General features: G+C 43.0%; 1 protein-coding gene across 1 annotated transcript in view; it reads left to right on the plus strand.

The window, feature by feature from the left end:
• The window catches only part of LOC138354831 (ice-structuring glycoprotein-like), a 39,531-nt gene extending 25,213 nt beyond the window's left edge, over positions 1-14,318 (plus strand). Inside the window, exon 4 of the mRNA XM_069309331.1 lies at positions 13,644-14,318. Within this exon, the coding sequence (XP_069165432.1) occupies positions 13,644-14,318 (675 nt within the window). The remainder of the gene's footprint in view (positions 1-13,643) is intronic.
• The last annotated feature ends 1,737 nt before the right edge of the window (positions 14,319-16,055 follow it).

A 16,055-nucleotide genomic window follows, 5' to 3' on the forward strand; every position in this document is an offset into this window, starting at 1 on the left:
ACTGTGGATGTGGTCGTGCCACACTGTGTATGTGGTCGTGCCACACTGTGTATGTGGTCGTGCCACACTGTGTATGTGGTCGTGCCACACTGTGTATGTGGTCGTGCCACACTGTGTATGTGGTCGTGCCACACTGTGTATGTGGTCGTGCCACACTGTGTATGTGGTCGTGCCACACTGTGTATGTGGTCGTGCCACACTGTGTATGTGGTCGTGCCACACTGTGTATGTGGTCGTGCCACACTGAGTATGTGGTCGTGCCACACTGTGTATGTGGTCGTGCCACACTGTGTATGTGGTCGTGCCACACTGTGTATGTGGTCGTGCCACACTGAGTATGTGGTCGTGCCACACTGTGTATGTGGTCGTGCCACACTGTGTATGTGGTCGTGCCACACTGTGTATGTGGTCGTGCCACACTGTGTATGTGGTCGTGCCACACTGTGTATGTGGTCGTGCCAAACTGAGTATGTGGTCGTGCCACACTGTGTATGTGGTCGTGCCACACTGTGTATGTGGTCGTGCCACACTGTGTATGTGGTCGTGCCACACTGTGTATGTGGTCGTGCCACACTGTGTATGTGGTCGTGCCACACTGTATATGTGGTCGGGCCACACTGTGGATGTGGTCGTGCCACCCTGTGGATGTGTGCCACACTGTATATGTGGTCGTGCCACACTGAGTATGTGGTCGTGCCACACTGTGGATGTGGTCGTGCCACACTGTGTATGTCGTCGTGCCACACTGTGGATGTGGTCGTGCCACACTGTGGATGTGGTCGTGCCACACTGTGGATGTGTGCCACACTGTATATGTGGTCGTGCCACACTGAGTATGTGGTCGTGCCACACTGTGGATGTGGTCGTGCCACACTGTGTATGTCGTCGTGCCACACTGTGGATGTGGTCGTGCCACACTGTGGATGTGGTCGTGCCACACTGTGGATGTGGTCGTGCCACACTGTGTATGTGGTCGTGCCACACTGTGGATGTGGTCGTGCCACACTGTAGATGTGGGCGTGCCACACTGTATATGTGGTCGTGCCACACTGTGGATGTGGTCGTGCCACACTGTGGATGTGGTCGTGCCACACTGTGGATGTGGTCGTGCCACACTGTGGATGTGGTCGTGCCACACTGTGGATGTGGTCGTGCCACACTGTGGATGTGGTCGTGCCACACTGTGGATGTGGTCGTGCCACACTGTGGATGTGGTCGTGCCACACTGTGGATGTGGTCGTGCCACACTGCTCACAATACCTCTGCGTGTGGGGAGAGTTACCAGAGGCCGCCAAGTTAAATTTAACTGGTACAACTGGTGAGTGTTCCCGCCAGCACCTGCCTCAGTGAGTGGCTCCACCTTCCCTTCACCAGACCTTCCTCAGTGAGTGGCTCCACCCTCCCTTCACCAGACCTGCCTCAGTGAGTGGCTCCACCCTACCTTCACCAGCACCTGCCTCAGTGAGTGGCTCCACCATCCCTACACCAAACCTTCCTCAGTGAGTGGCTCCACCCTCCCTTTACCTCAGTGAGTGGCTCCAGGCTCCCTACACCAGACCTGCCTCAGTGAGTGGCTCCACCCTCCCTTCACCCCCCCCCACTCCCTCCCTTCTTCCCCGTCCACTCCTTCCTTACCCACCAAAGCATTCTTTCCTCCACTACCACCCAATTCCTTTCCCCCAGATTCCACTTCTTCCATCCCTCCTTACTTCTACTGTTGCCACTCTCCACCACTCTACTTTTACCTCATCCGCCTCTTCACAATATCCTCCCCCCCCCCACCCCTCTACGCCTTCCTCCCTCATCCTCTTCCCTCTCGCTGCGAAATACTACTGCTCAACGCCATGTATTAACTATGATTAATCTCACAATTGATCTGATCGGTTAATAATGCTTTTACTCCTGAATACGAGCTCGTCTGCCTCAGTGATCATTACGATCACTCCAGCAATTCGGTATGAATGCTAACACGACCAAACGACCCTTATTCCTGCTATAGGTGATGAAATTCCTAAATATTTAATTAAAAAATCACGGCACCTTTCTTCGGAATACAAATGTTTTGAACCAAAAAAAATTAGGAAATTTTCTCCACGTTATAATTCTTTTCATTAAATTTGCGCTACAGAGATCAGAGGAATGAGCGAGAATAAAAGAGGTTATAAGAGGATTAATTAATGCAATGTCTGTACTGTGAGTGTAATAATGGGAGCTCTTAGCTACTATAACTCCAAAAGAAACAACCTGTTACTGACAATAGGAAAAAGTAAGGGCGTGTTACAGACACGGTACCTAAAAGGAAGGATCTGTTACAGATACAGCACGTAAAAAAAAGTAATCTGTTACGTACACATTAAATAAAACGGTGTTTTACCTTCAGTGTTGACAGAACACACACAATGTTTAAGGTTCTTTGTGTCAGTCAAATCGTTCTCATATTTGACATTATATTTTTTTATTGGCAGAGAATACAAAAATTTAAGCATGTCAATCACTCGGGATCAGTGATAATTCATTCAAACCTCTTCTTCCAACCTTTCAAAGGTCATATTTTTAATTCAACTGAACCACGGAAGCGTTCTTTTACGAAGTAAAATGCTGGCACTTCAATGGCCGTAAACACGAAGGCTTTCAGACTACATTATACATAGAGATTTAAAATAACGATTATTCAACAATACCAACACTGCCTATACGGACATAACATACCAACAACGAAACAACGAATTGAAATAAGTGTTCAAAAGAAACAACTCGTCGACTCACTTATACACACGAGGTAACACTGTATATCTATATATATATATATATATATATATATATATATATATATATATGTATATATATATATATATATATATATATATATATATATATATATATATATATATATATATATATATATATAGCAGGCGGCTTGACGTTTGCGAGGCACTACACATCAAGAAGTCAAAACCAGCAATCAACAGCCAATTATTGCACAACTATATATATATATATATATATATATATATATATATATATATATATATATATATATATATATATATATATGTATATATATATATATATATATATATATATATATATATATATATATATATATATGTATATATATATATATATATATATATATATATATATATATATATATATATATATATATATATATATATATATATATATATATATATATATGTGTGTGTATCGAAACTTTTCTAGTAAAAGCAAATAAAACATCGAGAAACACATGATGGTGACAACTTTTACGATTCGTGAATCATCTAACTATTGTTGATGAATCACTTCAGGCAAGTGATGATTCTTTACCCCACGTATCAACTTGATGGCTCCTTCAGGTAACACAGTGTGGGCCACTTACTGCTGGTAACACAGTGTGGGTCACTTACTGCTGGTAACTTAGTGCTGGCTCCTTTCTCCAGGTAACTTAGTGCTGGCTCCTGTCTCCAGGTAACTCAGTGCTGGCTCCTTTCTCCAGGTAACTCAGTGCTGGCTCCTTTCTCCAGGTAACTCAGTGCTGGCTCCTTTCTCCAGGTAACTCAGTGCTGGCTCCTTTCTCCAGGTAACTCAGTGCTGGCTCCTTTCTCCAGGTAACTCAGTGCTGGCTCCTTTCTCCAGGTAACTCAGTGCTGGCTCCTTTCTCCAGGTAACTCAGTGCTGGCTCCTTTCTCCAGGTAACTCAGTGCTAGCTCCTTTCTCCAGGTAACTCAGTGCTGGCTCCTTTCTCCAGGTAACTCAGTGCTGACTCCTTTCTCCAGGTAACTCAGTGCTGGCTCCTTTCTCCAGGTAACTCAGTGCTGGCTCCTTTCTCCAGGTAACTCAGTGCTGGCTCCTTTCTCCAGGTAACTCAGTGCTGGCTCCTTTCTCCAGGTAACTCAGTGCTGGCTCCTTTCTCCAGGTAACTCAGTGCTGGCTCCTTTCTCCAGGTAACTCAGTGCTGGCTCCTTTCTCCAGGTAACTCAGTGCTGGCTCCTTTCTCCAGGTAACTCAGTGCTGGCTCCTCTCTCCAGGTAACTCAGTGCTGGCTCCTTTCTCCAGGTAACTCAGTGCTGACTCCTTTCTCCAGGTAACTCAGTGCTGGCTCCTCTCTCCAGGTAACTCAGTGCTGGCTCCTCTCTCCAGGTAACTTAGTGCTGGCTCCTTTCTCCAGGTAACTCAGTGCTGGCTCCTAACTCCATGAACGCCCAGTGCCGTGTCATTAGACCCTTGAACTCATATCTTTAACTCATCATTCATGTGAACTTATCGATGGCAAAATAAAAGCTTATTATTGTAGAGAAACGGAAAATTGGTTCTATACTGTCAGTTGTTCTTCTCAGAGGTGATACGACCACTAGTCATTGATGCCACAGGATAATAACATGGTTAACTACCATGTTAATGGCTGTATCTGAGGAAAAAACAAAAGGTAAATAATATTTGAGTTGTAAAAAGCAGCAAAGAAGTTTGTTTTGTATTCATGATATATAAGTTTTGAGATGTTTTTTGTATGTGTGTTTAGTACTTAGGGTTTAGTTGGAAAATAGGTCCGAGGTGCTGAGTGCGTAACTTACTGCCACTGGAACGGGATTTACTTACATAAGTTTAATGAGAGAGCTAATTGGAATAACACTGCAGGATAATCCTATTTTCAGGTGGTCGGCTTTCATTTATTTTATTTACTGCAGTTACACGACCACAATATTGCGTTTGATATCAAATCAAATGAAGCAAATCCGTGAATAACGTTGAGATCATATAAGATTCACATAATATGTTATCCTGTTATATATATTTGATACGTCTGATTCTGGTTTTATTCACTTCCTCTGACACTTCTAATACGTGTACAGGTGATGTCATATACGGAGAAGCTCCACACGTCTAATTCACGTCTAATATATAAATAACATGTTATAATAAATATTGCACGTCTAATTCTTATACAAGTCATGTCATATACGGAGAAGCACCGCATATAACGTGTTTAATACTTATACAAGTCATGTCGTATAGGGAGAACATAAGAACATGAGAATAAATATAACTGCAGAAGGTCTATTGACCCATATGAGGCAGCTCCTATTTATATCCACCCAATCCGACTCATATACATGTCCAACCAACGCTTGAAACAATTAAGGGACCCCACCTCCACCATGTAACGTGGTAAATGGTTCCACAAATCAACAACCCTCTTTCCGAAGCAGTATTTACCGAGGTTTTCCTAAATCTAAGCTTGTCTAATTTATACCCATTCTTTCGTGTTCTGTCCTGTGTTGATACCCAACCACGTGGGCTGGACGGTAGAGCGACGGTCTCGCTTCATGCAGGTCGGCGTTCAATCCCCGACCGTCCAGATGGTTGCGCCACCATTCCTTCCCCCGTCCCATCCCTAATCCTTATCCTGACCCCTTCCCAATGCTATATAGTCGTAATAGCTTGGTGCATTATCCTGATAGTTCCCTTCCCTTCCCTGTGTTGATATCTTGAATACCGTACTAATATTCCCTTTGTTATGTATATTCATTCACTTGTACACCTCTATCATGTTACCTCTAATTCTTCCCATTTCTAGAGAATGTAATATAATTAAGCTTTGCCAATCTTTCTTCATGTGACAGGTTTCTAATTTGCGGAATTAACTTTGTCGTCCTACGCTGAACGTGTTCAAGTGAATTTATATCCATTCTATAGTACGGCGACCAAAACTGAACTACATAATCTAAATGGGGCCTAACCAGAGCAAGATATAGCTGAAGAACAACACCAGGTGTCTTGTTACTAACGCTTCGATTAATAAATCTTAGTGTCCTATTTGTCTTATTACGAACATTTATGCATTCATTTTTTTGGGTTTAAATTTTTACTAATCATTACTCCCAGATCCCTTTCGCAATCTCAACACCATCTAGCTCGTGTCTTGTAACCCTATCATCATTACCTAGCATCAAAACCATTCGTTTGTCAGAATTAAATTGCGTCTGCCGTCTTGGTGTGATAGTGAGTCTTTTTCCGTTCTTATTACCCTCCCAACTTTTGTATCATCGGCAAATTTGCAAATATTGCTGATCAAACCTGAATCTAAATCATTTATATAAGTTACGAATAACAGAGGTCCCAGGACAGACCCTTTAGGCATCCCACTTACATTTTCCCACTCTGACTTAACCCCATTGATATAGCCATGGTATAACCCCACTTGGTTTCCTTTGGTATAGCCATACCTTAATCCAACTTGATATAGCACCCACAATACCGTGAGCCTCTGTCTTTTTAATCATTCTTTCATGTGGCACTGTATCAAAAGCTTTGGTAATGTCAAGGTACACATCACAGTCATTACCACTATCAACTGCCTCAACTATGCTAGAACAAAATAATAGCTAATTTCTTAAACATGAACGGCCATTTGTAAAACCATGTTGTGAATCATTTATTAATTTATGTTTTTCAAGATGAGAACGAATGGTATTTTCATCGATTCAAGTAACTGTCCCACAATAGACGTTAAGCTAATTGGCCGATAGTTTGACGCAAGTGAGCTATCTCCTTTCTTGAAAATTGGTACAACATTAGCAACCTTTCACGACTCTGGCACTCTGCCTGACTCTAATGGTTAATTAAATATGGTAGACAATGGCTCGCGAAGCTTCTTTTTGCGTATCGTAAGCACCCTGGCAAACACTTGTTTCGGCCCCTGAGAATTTCTTTGGCTTGAATTTTACTATTTGTTTAATAACATTCTCCCTGGTAACTACTAAACTAGTCAACCTGTTCTCGTCACCAACCACATAGACCTATTCAGATGAAGGCATAGTGTTGTGTTCCTCTCTAGTAAATACAGAGATCAAATTTTAATAAAAAAACTACTCATCTCTTCGTCGTTATTAGTTATCTGACTTGTCTAAGTTTTTAATGGATCTATCCTTTCCCTAATATTTGTTCAATATAACTGAAAATATACTTTAGGATTTGTCTTTGCTCGCCGTGCTATACTAACTTCATAGTCTCTTTTTGCCCTTCTTATCTCTTTTTTTAACTTTTTTAACCAGTTGGACGAGTTCTTGTTCTAAACTGACTTTCCCATTCTTAATCCTAAGAATCAAACTCACTTTCTACCAATGAGGTTCTTCAGATCCTTTGATATCCATTTCGGATCATTAGAATTCAATCTAATCAATTTGTATGATATACTACGTTCCTGTCCTTTGCTTAAAATATGTTTAAGTAAATTATATTTTGATTCCACATGGAAACATGTCATATAACATATAACATGTCTAATACTTATACAAGTCATGTCGTATAGAGAAGCGCCACATATAACACGGCTAATACTGGAGCAAGTCATATCCGATACAGCCAGGCGGGGGTCACATCATCCCAGACATCTAGTAACTATTTACCTCCGTACTGAACACGCTCACAGCATCACAGTATCATCGTAGTGAACACGTTCACAGCATCACAGTATCATCGTAGTGAACACGTTCACAGCATCACATTATCATCGTAGTGAGCACGTTCACAGCATCACAGTATCATCGTAGTGAACACGTTCACAGCATCACAGCATCATCGTAGTGAACACGTTCACAGCATCACAGTACCATCGTAGTGAACACGTTCACAGCATCACAGCATCATCGTAGTGAACACGTTCACAGCATCACAGTATCATCGTAGTGAACACGTTCACAGCATCACAGTATCATCGTAGTGAACACGTTCACAGCATCACAGTATCATCGTAGTGAACACGTTCACAGCATCACAGCATCATCGTAGTGAACACGTTCACAGCATCACAGCATCATCGTAGTGAACACGTTCACAGCATCACAGCATCATCGTAGTGAACACGTTCACAGCATCACAGTATCATCGTAGTGAACACGTTCACAGCATCACAGTATCATCGTAGTGAACACGTTCACAGCATCACAGAATCATCGTAGTGAACCGTTCACAGCATCACAGTATCATTGTAGTGAACACGTTCACAGCATCACAGTATCATCGTAGTGAACACGTTCATAGCATCACAGTATCATCGTAGTGAACACGTTCACAGCATCACAGTATCATTGTAGTGAACACGTTCACAGCATCACAGTATCATTGTAGTGAACACGTTCACAGCATCACAGTATCATTGTAGTGAACACGTTCACAGCATCATTGTAGTGAACACGTTCACAGCATCACAGTATCATCGTAGTGAACACGATCACAGCATCACAGTATCATTGTAGTGAACACGTTCACAGCATCACAGTATCATTGTAGTGAACACGTTCACAGCATCATTGTAGTGAACACGTTCACAGCATCACAGAATCATCGTAGTGAACACGTTCACAGCATCACAGTATCATCGTAGTGAACACGTCCACAGCATCACAGTATCATTGTAGTGAACACGTTCACAGTATCATCGTAGTGAACACGTTCACAGCATCACAGTATCATCGTAGTGAACACGTTCACAGCATCACAGTATCATCGTAGTGAACACGTTCACAGCATCACAGCATCATCGTAGTGAACACGTCCACAGCATCACAGTATCATCGTAGTGAACACGTTCACAGCATCACAGTATCATTGTAGTGAACACGTTCACAGCATCACAGTATCATTGTAGTGAACACGTTCACAGTATCATCGTAGTGAACACGTTCACAGCATCACAGTATCATTGTAGTGAACACGTTCACAGCATCATTGTAGTGAACACGTTCACAGCATCACAGTATCATCGTAGTGAACACGTTCACAGCATCACAGTATCATCGTAGTGAACACGTTCACAGCATCATTGTAGTGAACACGTTCACAGCATCACAGTATCATCGTAGTGAACACGTTCACAGCATCACAGTATCATTGTAGTGAACACGTTCACAGCATCATTGTAGTGAACACGTTCACAGCATCACAGTATCATCGTAGTGAACACGTCCACAGCATCACAGTATCATCGTAGTGAACACGTTCACAGCATCACAGTATCATTGTAGTAAACACGTTCACAGCATCACAGTATCATCGTAGTGAACACGTTCACAGCATAATGGTATCATCGTAGTGAACACGTTCACAGCATCACAGTATGATTGTAGTGAACACGTTCACAGCATCACAGTATCATCGTAGTGAACACGTTCACAGCATCACAGTATCATTGTAGTGAACACGTTCACAGCATCACAGTATCATTGTAGTGAACACGTTCACAGCATCACAGTATCATTGTAGTGAACGCGTTCACAGCATCATTGTAGTGAACACGTTCACAACATCACAGTATCATTGTAGTGAACACGTTCACAGCATCACAGTATCATTGTAGTGAACACGTTCACAGCATCACAGTATCATCGTAGTGAACACGTTCACAGCATCACAGTATCATTGTAGTGAACACGTTCACAGCATCATTGTAGTGAACACGTTCACAGCATCACAGTATCATTGTAGTGAACACGTTCACAGCATCATTGTAGTGAACACGTTCACAGCATCACAGTATCATTGTAGTGAACACGTTCACAGCATCACAGTATCATCGTAGTGAACACGTTGACAGCATCACAGAATCATTGTAGTGAACACGTTCACAGCATCACAGTATCATTGTAGTGAATACGTTCACAGCATCACAGTATCATTGTAGTGAACACGTTCACAGCATCATTGTAGTGAACACGTTCACAGCATCACAGTATCATTGTAGTGAACACGTTCACAGCATCACAGTATCATTGTAGTGAACACGTTCACAGCATTAAGGCATCACACAACAACAATAAATCAACTGTGTAATACAAATAAATAATGTAATGCATCAAATTGTTAATTAGAAGAAGCACTGTGAAGATGGTAGTAACGAGGTGTTACTGACAATGATGACCAACCAACACACCACAACACTAAAAGACCACCACGACGTTTCGGTCCGTTCTGGACCATTATCAAGACAACTGTCTACAATTTGATAATGGTCCAGGATGGACCGAAACGTCGTCGTCTTCTGATGTGTTGTTTAGTCGTCATATCTTCAGCCTCGTTATTGTCACTCTTCACCTGCAATAAGTGACAATGCTAATAGTAAACTATAAAAGATAATAACTGTGCCGCGATGACCAGGATACACTCGGCTAGAAAGGAGCTAGCTGTAGTAGTCTCTCCACGGCTGTAGGAGTCTCTCCACGGCTGTAGGAGTCTCTCCACGGCTGTAGGAGTCTCTCCACGGCTGTAGGAGTCTCTCCACGGCTGTAGGAGTCTCGAACCGTGGACCCCTCGCGAGTGAGGTCGAAGCTCTATATATATACATATATATAAATATATATATATATATATATATATATATATATATATATATATATATATATATATATATATATATATATGTCGTACCTAGTAGCCAGAACTCACTTCTCAGCCTACTATGAAAGGCCCAATTTGCCTAATAAGCCAAGTTTTCATGAATTAATAGTTTTTCGACTGCCTAACCTACCTAACCTAACCTAACTTTTTCCGCTACCTAACCTAACCTAACCTAACTTTTTCCGCTACCTAACCTAACCTAACCTATAAAGATAGGTTAGGTTAGGTTAGGTAGGGTTGGTTAGGTTTGGTCATATATCTACGTTAATTTAAACTCCAATAAAAAAAAATTGACCTCATACATAATGAAATGGTAAGATTTATCATTTCATAAGAAAAAAATTTGAGAAAAAATATTAATTCAGGAAAACTTGGCTTATTGGGCAAATCGGGCCTTGCATAGTAGGCCGATAAGTGCGTTCTGGCTACTAGGTACGATATATATATATATATATATATATATATATATATATATATATATATATATATGTCGTACCTAATAGCCAGAACGCACTTCTCAGCCTACTATGCAAGGCCCGATTTGCCTAATAAGCCAAGTTTTCCTGAATTAATATATTTTTTCTAATTTTTTTCTTATGAAATGATAAAGCTACCATTTTCATTATGTATGAGGTCAATTTTTTTTATTGGAGTTAAAATTAACGTAGATATATGACCGAACCTAACCAACCCTACCTAACCTAACCTAACCTATCTCTATCGGTTAGGTTAGGTTAGGTAGCAGAAAAAGTTAGGTTAGGTTAGGTTAGGTAGGTTAGGTAGTCGAAAAAACATTAATTCATGAAAACTTGGCTTATTAGGCAAATTGGGCCATGCATAGTTGGCTGAGAAGTGCGTTCTGGCTATTAGGTACGACATATATATATATATATATATATATATATATATATATATATATGTCGTACCTAGTAGCCAGAACGCACTTTTTGGCCTACTATGCAAGGCCTGATTTGCCTAATAAGCCAAGTTTTCATGAATTAATTGTTTTTCGACGACCTAACCTACCTAACCTAACCTAACCTAACTTTTTCGGCTACCTAACCTAACCTAACCTATAAAGATAGGTTAGGTTAGGTTAGGTAGGGTTGGTTAGGTTCGGTCAAATATCTACGTTGATTTTAACTAAAATAAAAAAAAATTGACATCATACATAATGAAACGGGTAGTTTTATCTTTTCATAAGAAAAAAATTAGAGAAAATATATTAATTCAGGAAAACTTGGCTTATTAGGCAAATTTGGCCTTGCATAGTAGGCTGACAAGTGCGTTCTGGCTACTAGGTACGACATATATATATATATATATATATATATATATATATATATATATATATATATATATATATGTGTGTGTATATCACGAAAATAAACGATTCCTTCTGAAGATGTATTTAATATACGAAAGTACTTAAGGAAATTCCTGTTTCATTTTCCTCCGTGGTCTGACATTGTCATATATATATATATATATATATATATATATATATATATATATATATATATATATATATATATATATATATATATATATATATATATATATATATATATATGTATATATATATATATATATATATATATATATATATATATATATATATATATATATGTATATATATATATATGTATATATATGTATATATATATATATATATATATATAATAAATATATATATATATAATAACCTATATATATATATATATATATATATATATATATATAGGTTATTAACCTATATATATATATATATATATATATATATATATATATATATATATATATATATATATATAAATATATATATATGTGTGTGTGTGTGTGTGTGTGTGTGTGTGTGTGTGTGTGTGTGTGTGTGTGTGTGTGTGTGTGTGTGTGTTTTCCAAGTAGATGTTGTGAAGGAGTTAACACAAATGCTGCATCATCATATAAGTCCGTTAAAAAAAAAAATGTTGTCCTGTAAAAACAAGAATTTTTGCACCCTGAAGCGCTGGTTACATTAACATTAGGAAAGGAATTTGAAATTATGCAAAATTAGCTACAAAAATGCTGAATGACGTATAAAGCCCACCACTCCAGGAGCGGTAACTTGCCGAGCATCGCGACAAAATTGGGTTACGATATGTGAATTTTTCTTCATACAGAAAACTGATAGTTATCCAGAGGAAATATGTTGTCAAATGTTCGTAAACTGAAAGACAAAATAATGTTTTATCTCTGAGGTGAAGGACGAATTATATAAAATACTGGTTGATTATGGTGGTGATAGAAGTTATCCTAAGATATATTTTGGGACAGACTAGTGTTCTTAATTATGATTCTTAGCACATAACATTGAACACCTCCCTCACAAAGTGTTGGGGAGGTGTGGTACCTGGTTGTTAAACGATTAAGCGGGTCATAATCCAGGGAAAATTAGAATTAAGTACTTGCCCGAAACGCTATTTGTGCAAGAATGTAGGAACTCTTATATTTATAAATAAATAAATAAAAGAGGTAACGGAAATTGTTGCAGTTGTTGATCTTCGGCCGAGGAAGATCCATGGGCCGGAAGCGCCCCGACTCCCCACCCCCGGGAGAGGTGGAAGGCGGAGTGAGGTCCCCAACAGCCTCTTCAAGCAGCGGGAGCGTCCGGTGACACGACAAGTGAGGTGAAGAATCTCCTGTCTGAAGTTATCGTTCCTCACGCCTGCCCCGTCAGGAGGAGTCCCGTCTGGGAGAGCCCCGTCTGGGAGAACAATGTCTGGGAGAGCCCCGTCTGGGAGAGTCCCGTCTGGGAGAGCCTCGTCTGGGAGAGCCCCGTCTGGGAGAACCCTGTCTGGGAGAGCCCCGTCTGGGAGAGTCCCGTCTGGGAGAGCCTCGTCTGGGAGAGCCCCGTCTGGGAGAACCCTGTCTGGGAGAGCCCCGTCTGGGAGAGTCCCGTCTGGGAGAGCCTCGTCTGGGAGAGCCCCGTCTGGGAGAGCCCCGTCTGGGAGAATCATGTCTGGGAGAGCCCCGTCTGAAAGAACCCCGTCTGGGAGAGTCCCGTCTGGGAGAGTCCCGTCTGGGAGAGCCCCGTCTGGGAGAGCCCCGTCTGGGAGAATCATGTCTGGGAGAGCCCCGTCTGAAAGAACCCCGTCTGGGAGAGTCCCGGCTGGGAGAGTCCCGTCTGGGAGAGCCCCGTCTGGGAGAGCCCCGTCTGGGAGAGCCCCGTCTAGGAGAGTCATGTCTGGGAGAGCCCTGTCTGGGAGAGTCCCGTCTGGGAGAGTCCCGTCTGGGAGAGCCCCGTCTGGGAGAGCCCCGTCTGGGAGAGTCATGTCTGGGAGAGCCCCGTCTGGGAGAGCCCCGTCTGGGAGAGTCATGTCTGGGAGAGCCCAGTCTGGGAGAGTCCCGTCTGGGAGAGCCCCGTCTGGGAGAGCCCCGTCTGGGAGAGCCCCGTCTGGGAGAGCCCCGTCTGGGAGAGCCCCGTCAGGGAGAGCCCCGTCTGGGAGAGCCCCGTCTGGGAGAGCCCCGTCTGGGAGAGCCCCGTCTGGGAAAGCCCCGTCTGGGAGAGCACCGTCTGGGAGAGTCCCGTCTGGGAGAGTCCCGTCTGGGAGAGTCCCGTCTGGGAGAGCTCCGTCTGGGAGAGTCCCGTCTGGGAGAGCTCCGTCTGGGAGAGTCCCGTCTGGGAGAGCCCCGTCTGGGAGAGTCATGTCTGGGAGAGCCTTGTCTGGGAGAGTCCCGTCTGGGAGAGCCCCGTCTGGGAGAGTCATGTCTGGGAGAGCTCCGTCTGGGAGAGCCCCGTCTGGGAGAGCCCCGTCTGGGAAAGCCCCGTCTGGGAGAGCACCGTCTGGGAGAGTCCCGTCTGGGAGAGTCCCGTCTGGGAGAGCCCCGTCTGGGAGAGCCCCGTCTGGGAGAGCCCCGTCTGGGAGAGCCCCGTCTGGTAGAGCCCCGTCTGGGAAAGCCCCGTCTGGGAGAGCCCCGTCTGGGAGAGCCCCGTCTGGGAGAGCCCCGTCTGGGAGAGTCATGTCTGGGAGAGCCCCGTCTGGGAGAGTCCCGTCTGGGAGAGTCATGTCTGGGAGAGCCCCGTCTGGGAGAGCCCCGTCTGGTAGAGCCCCGTCTGGGAAAGCCCCGTCTGGGAGAGCCCCGTCTGGGAGAGCCCCGTCTGGGAGAGCCCCGTCTGGGAGAGTCATGTCTGGGAGAGTCCCGTCTGGGAGAGTCCCGTCTGGGAGAGCCCCGTCTGGGAGAGCCCCGTCTGGGAGAGCCCCGTCTGGGAGAGTCATGTCTGGGAGAGCCCCGTCTGGGAGAGTCCCGTCTGGGAGAGTCATGTCTGGGAGAGCCCCGTCTGGGAGAGCCCCGTCTGGGAGAGCCCCGTCTGGGAGAGCCCCGTCTTGGAGAGCCCCGTCTGGGAGAGCTCCGTCTGGGAGAGCCTCGTCTGGGAGAGTCCCGTCTGGGAGAGCCCCGTCTGGTAGAGCCCCGTCTGGGAGAGCCCCGTCTGGGAGAGCTCCGTCTGGGAGAGCTCCGTCTGGGAGAGTCCCGTCTGGGAGAGCCCCGTCTGGTAGAGCCCCGTCTGGGAGAGCCCCGTCTGGGAGAGCTCCGTCTGGGAGAGTCCCGGATACTGAGAGCCAATAGAGAATATGCTAGAGAGGTTCACGAATGCTGCTAAAAACAAAACTTAATCACTGCTAATATGTAAGCATTTCGTCGTCTCAGAAGAGAAAATTCCGTATTTATTTCCAAATATTTTCACTGAGGGTTCTGAGCAGGAGAGATTATCATTTATGCATTCATCACAGAACGGATTAACCTAAATGACGAAGTGAACCGGATACGTTCTCAATCCCTGCACACTGAAGCTTATGGAAGTGCTACTTGACACATTCACGGTAATAAATAACGAGAATTCGTAAATAGCTAAAAATACTTTGTAATCCTCCTTTACCCTCTTACTTGTGTCAGCTTCAGTTCTCCATTCATATATACAATTTTCATTTGTCACTTGGAGTTCTCATCACTTACAGACATCAAATTATATTTTACACACTTGTAATTCTAATATAAGTTTTTAGCCCAGATACTTAGTTCAATAATGTTGAACAGATGCTCAGGTTGAAGTGAAAAATTATATGTTGAAAATACTTTTAAAATAATTAATAAAAAGTAAGAATTTTTAAATATTTCAGTTGATTAAATTATTTGTAACACAATTATTATATCGTTATTTACTCTGTCATTCACGTCTTAAACAAATACTTTCATAATAATTATCCTTTCCTTTTACTCACCTGTGAACTACTTTTATCAATATTTACTTAATTACTTACAAATACTCCGCAATATTCCCTCTATTATTGATAGTTATATTGTCATTAGCTTGAGGGAGCCGGTCGGCCGAGCGGACAGCACACTGGACTTGTGATCCTGTGGTTCTGGGTTCGATCCCAGGCGCCGGCGAGAAATAATGGGCAGAGTTTCTTTCGCCCTATGCCTCTGTTACCTAGCAGTAAAATAGGTACCTGGGTGTTAGTCAGCTGTAACGGGCTGCTTCCTGGGGGTGGAGGCCTGGTCGAGGACCGAACCGCGGGGACACTAAAGCCCCGAAATCATCTCAAGATAACTTCAAGAAGATAGTCTGTAATAACGCCCATCTTTATTATCCCCATACATAACTCTGTCACCCACTA

This window comes from Procambarus clarkii, chromosome 64 (genome assembly GCF_040958095.1).
Source record: "Procambarus clarkii isolate CNS0578487 chromosome 64, FALCON_Pclarkii_2.0, whole genome shotgun sequence".
NCBI lineage: Eukaryota > Metazoa > Arthropoda > Malacostraca > Decapoda > Cambaridae > Procambarus > Procambarus clarkii.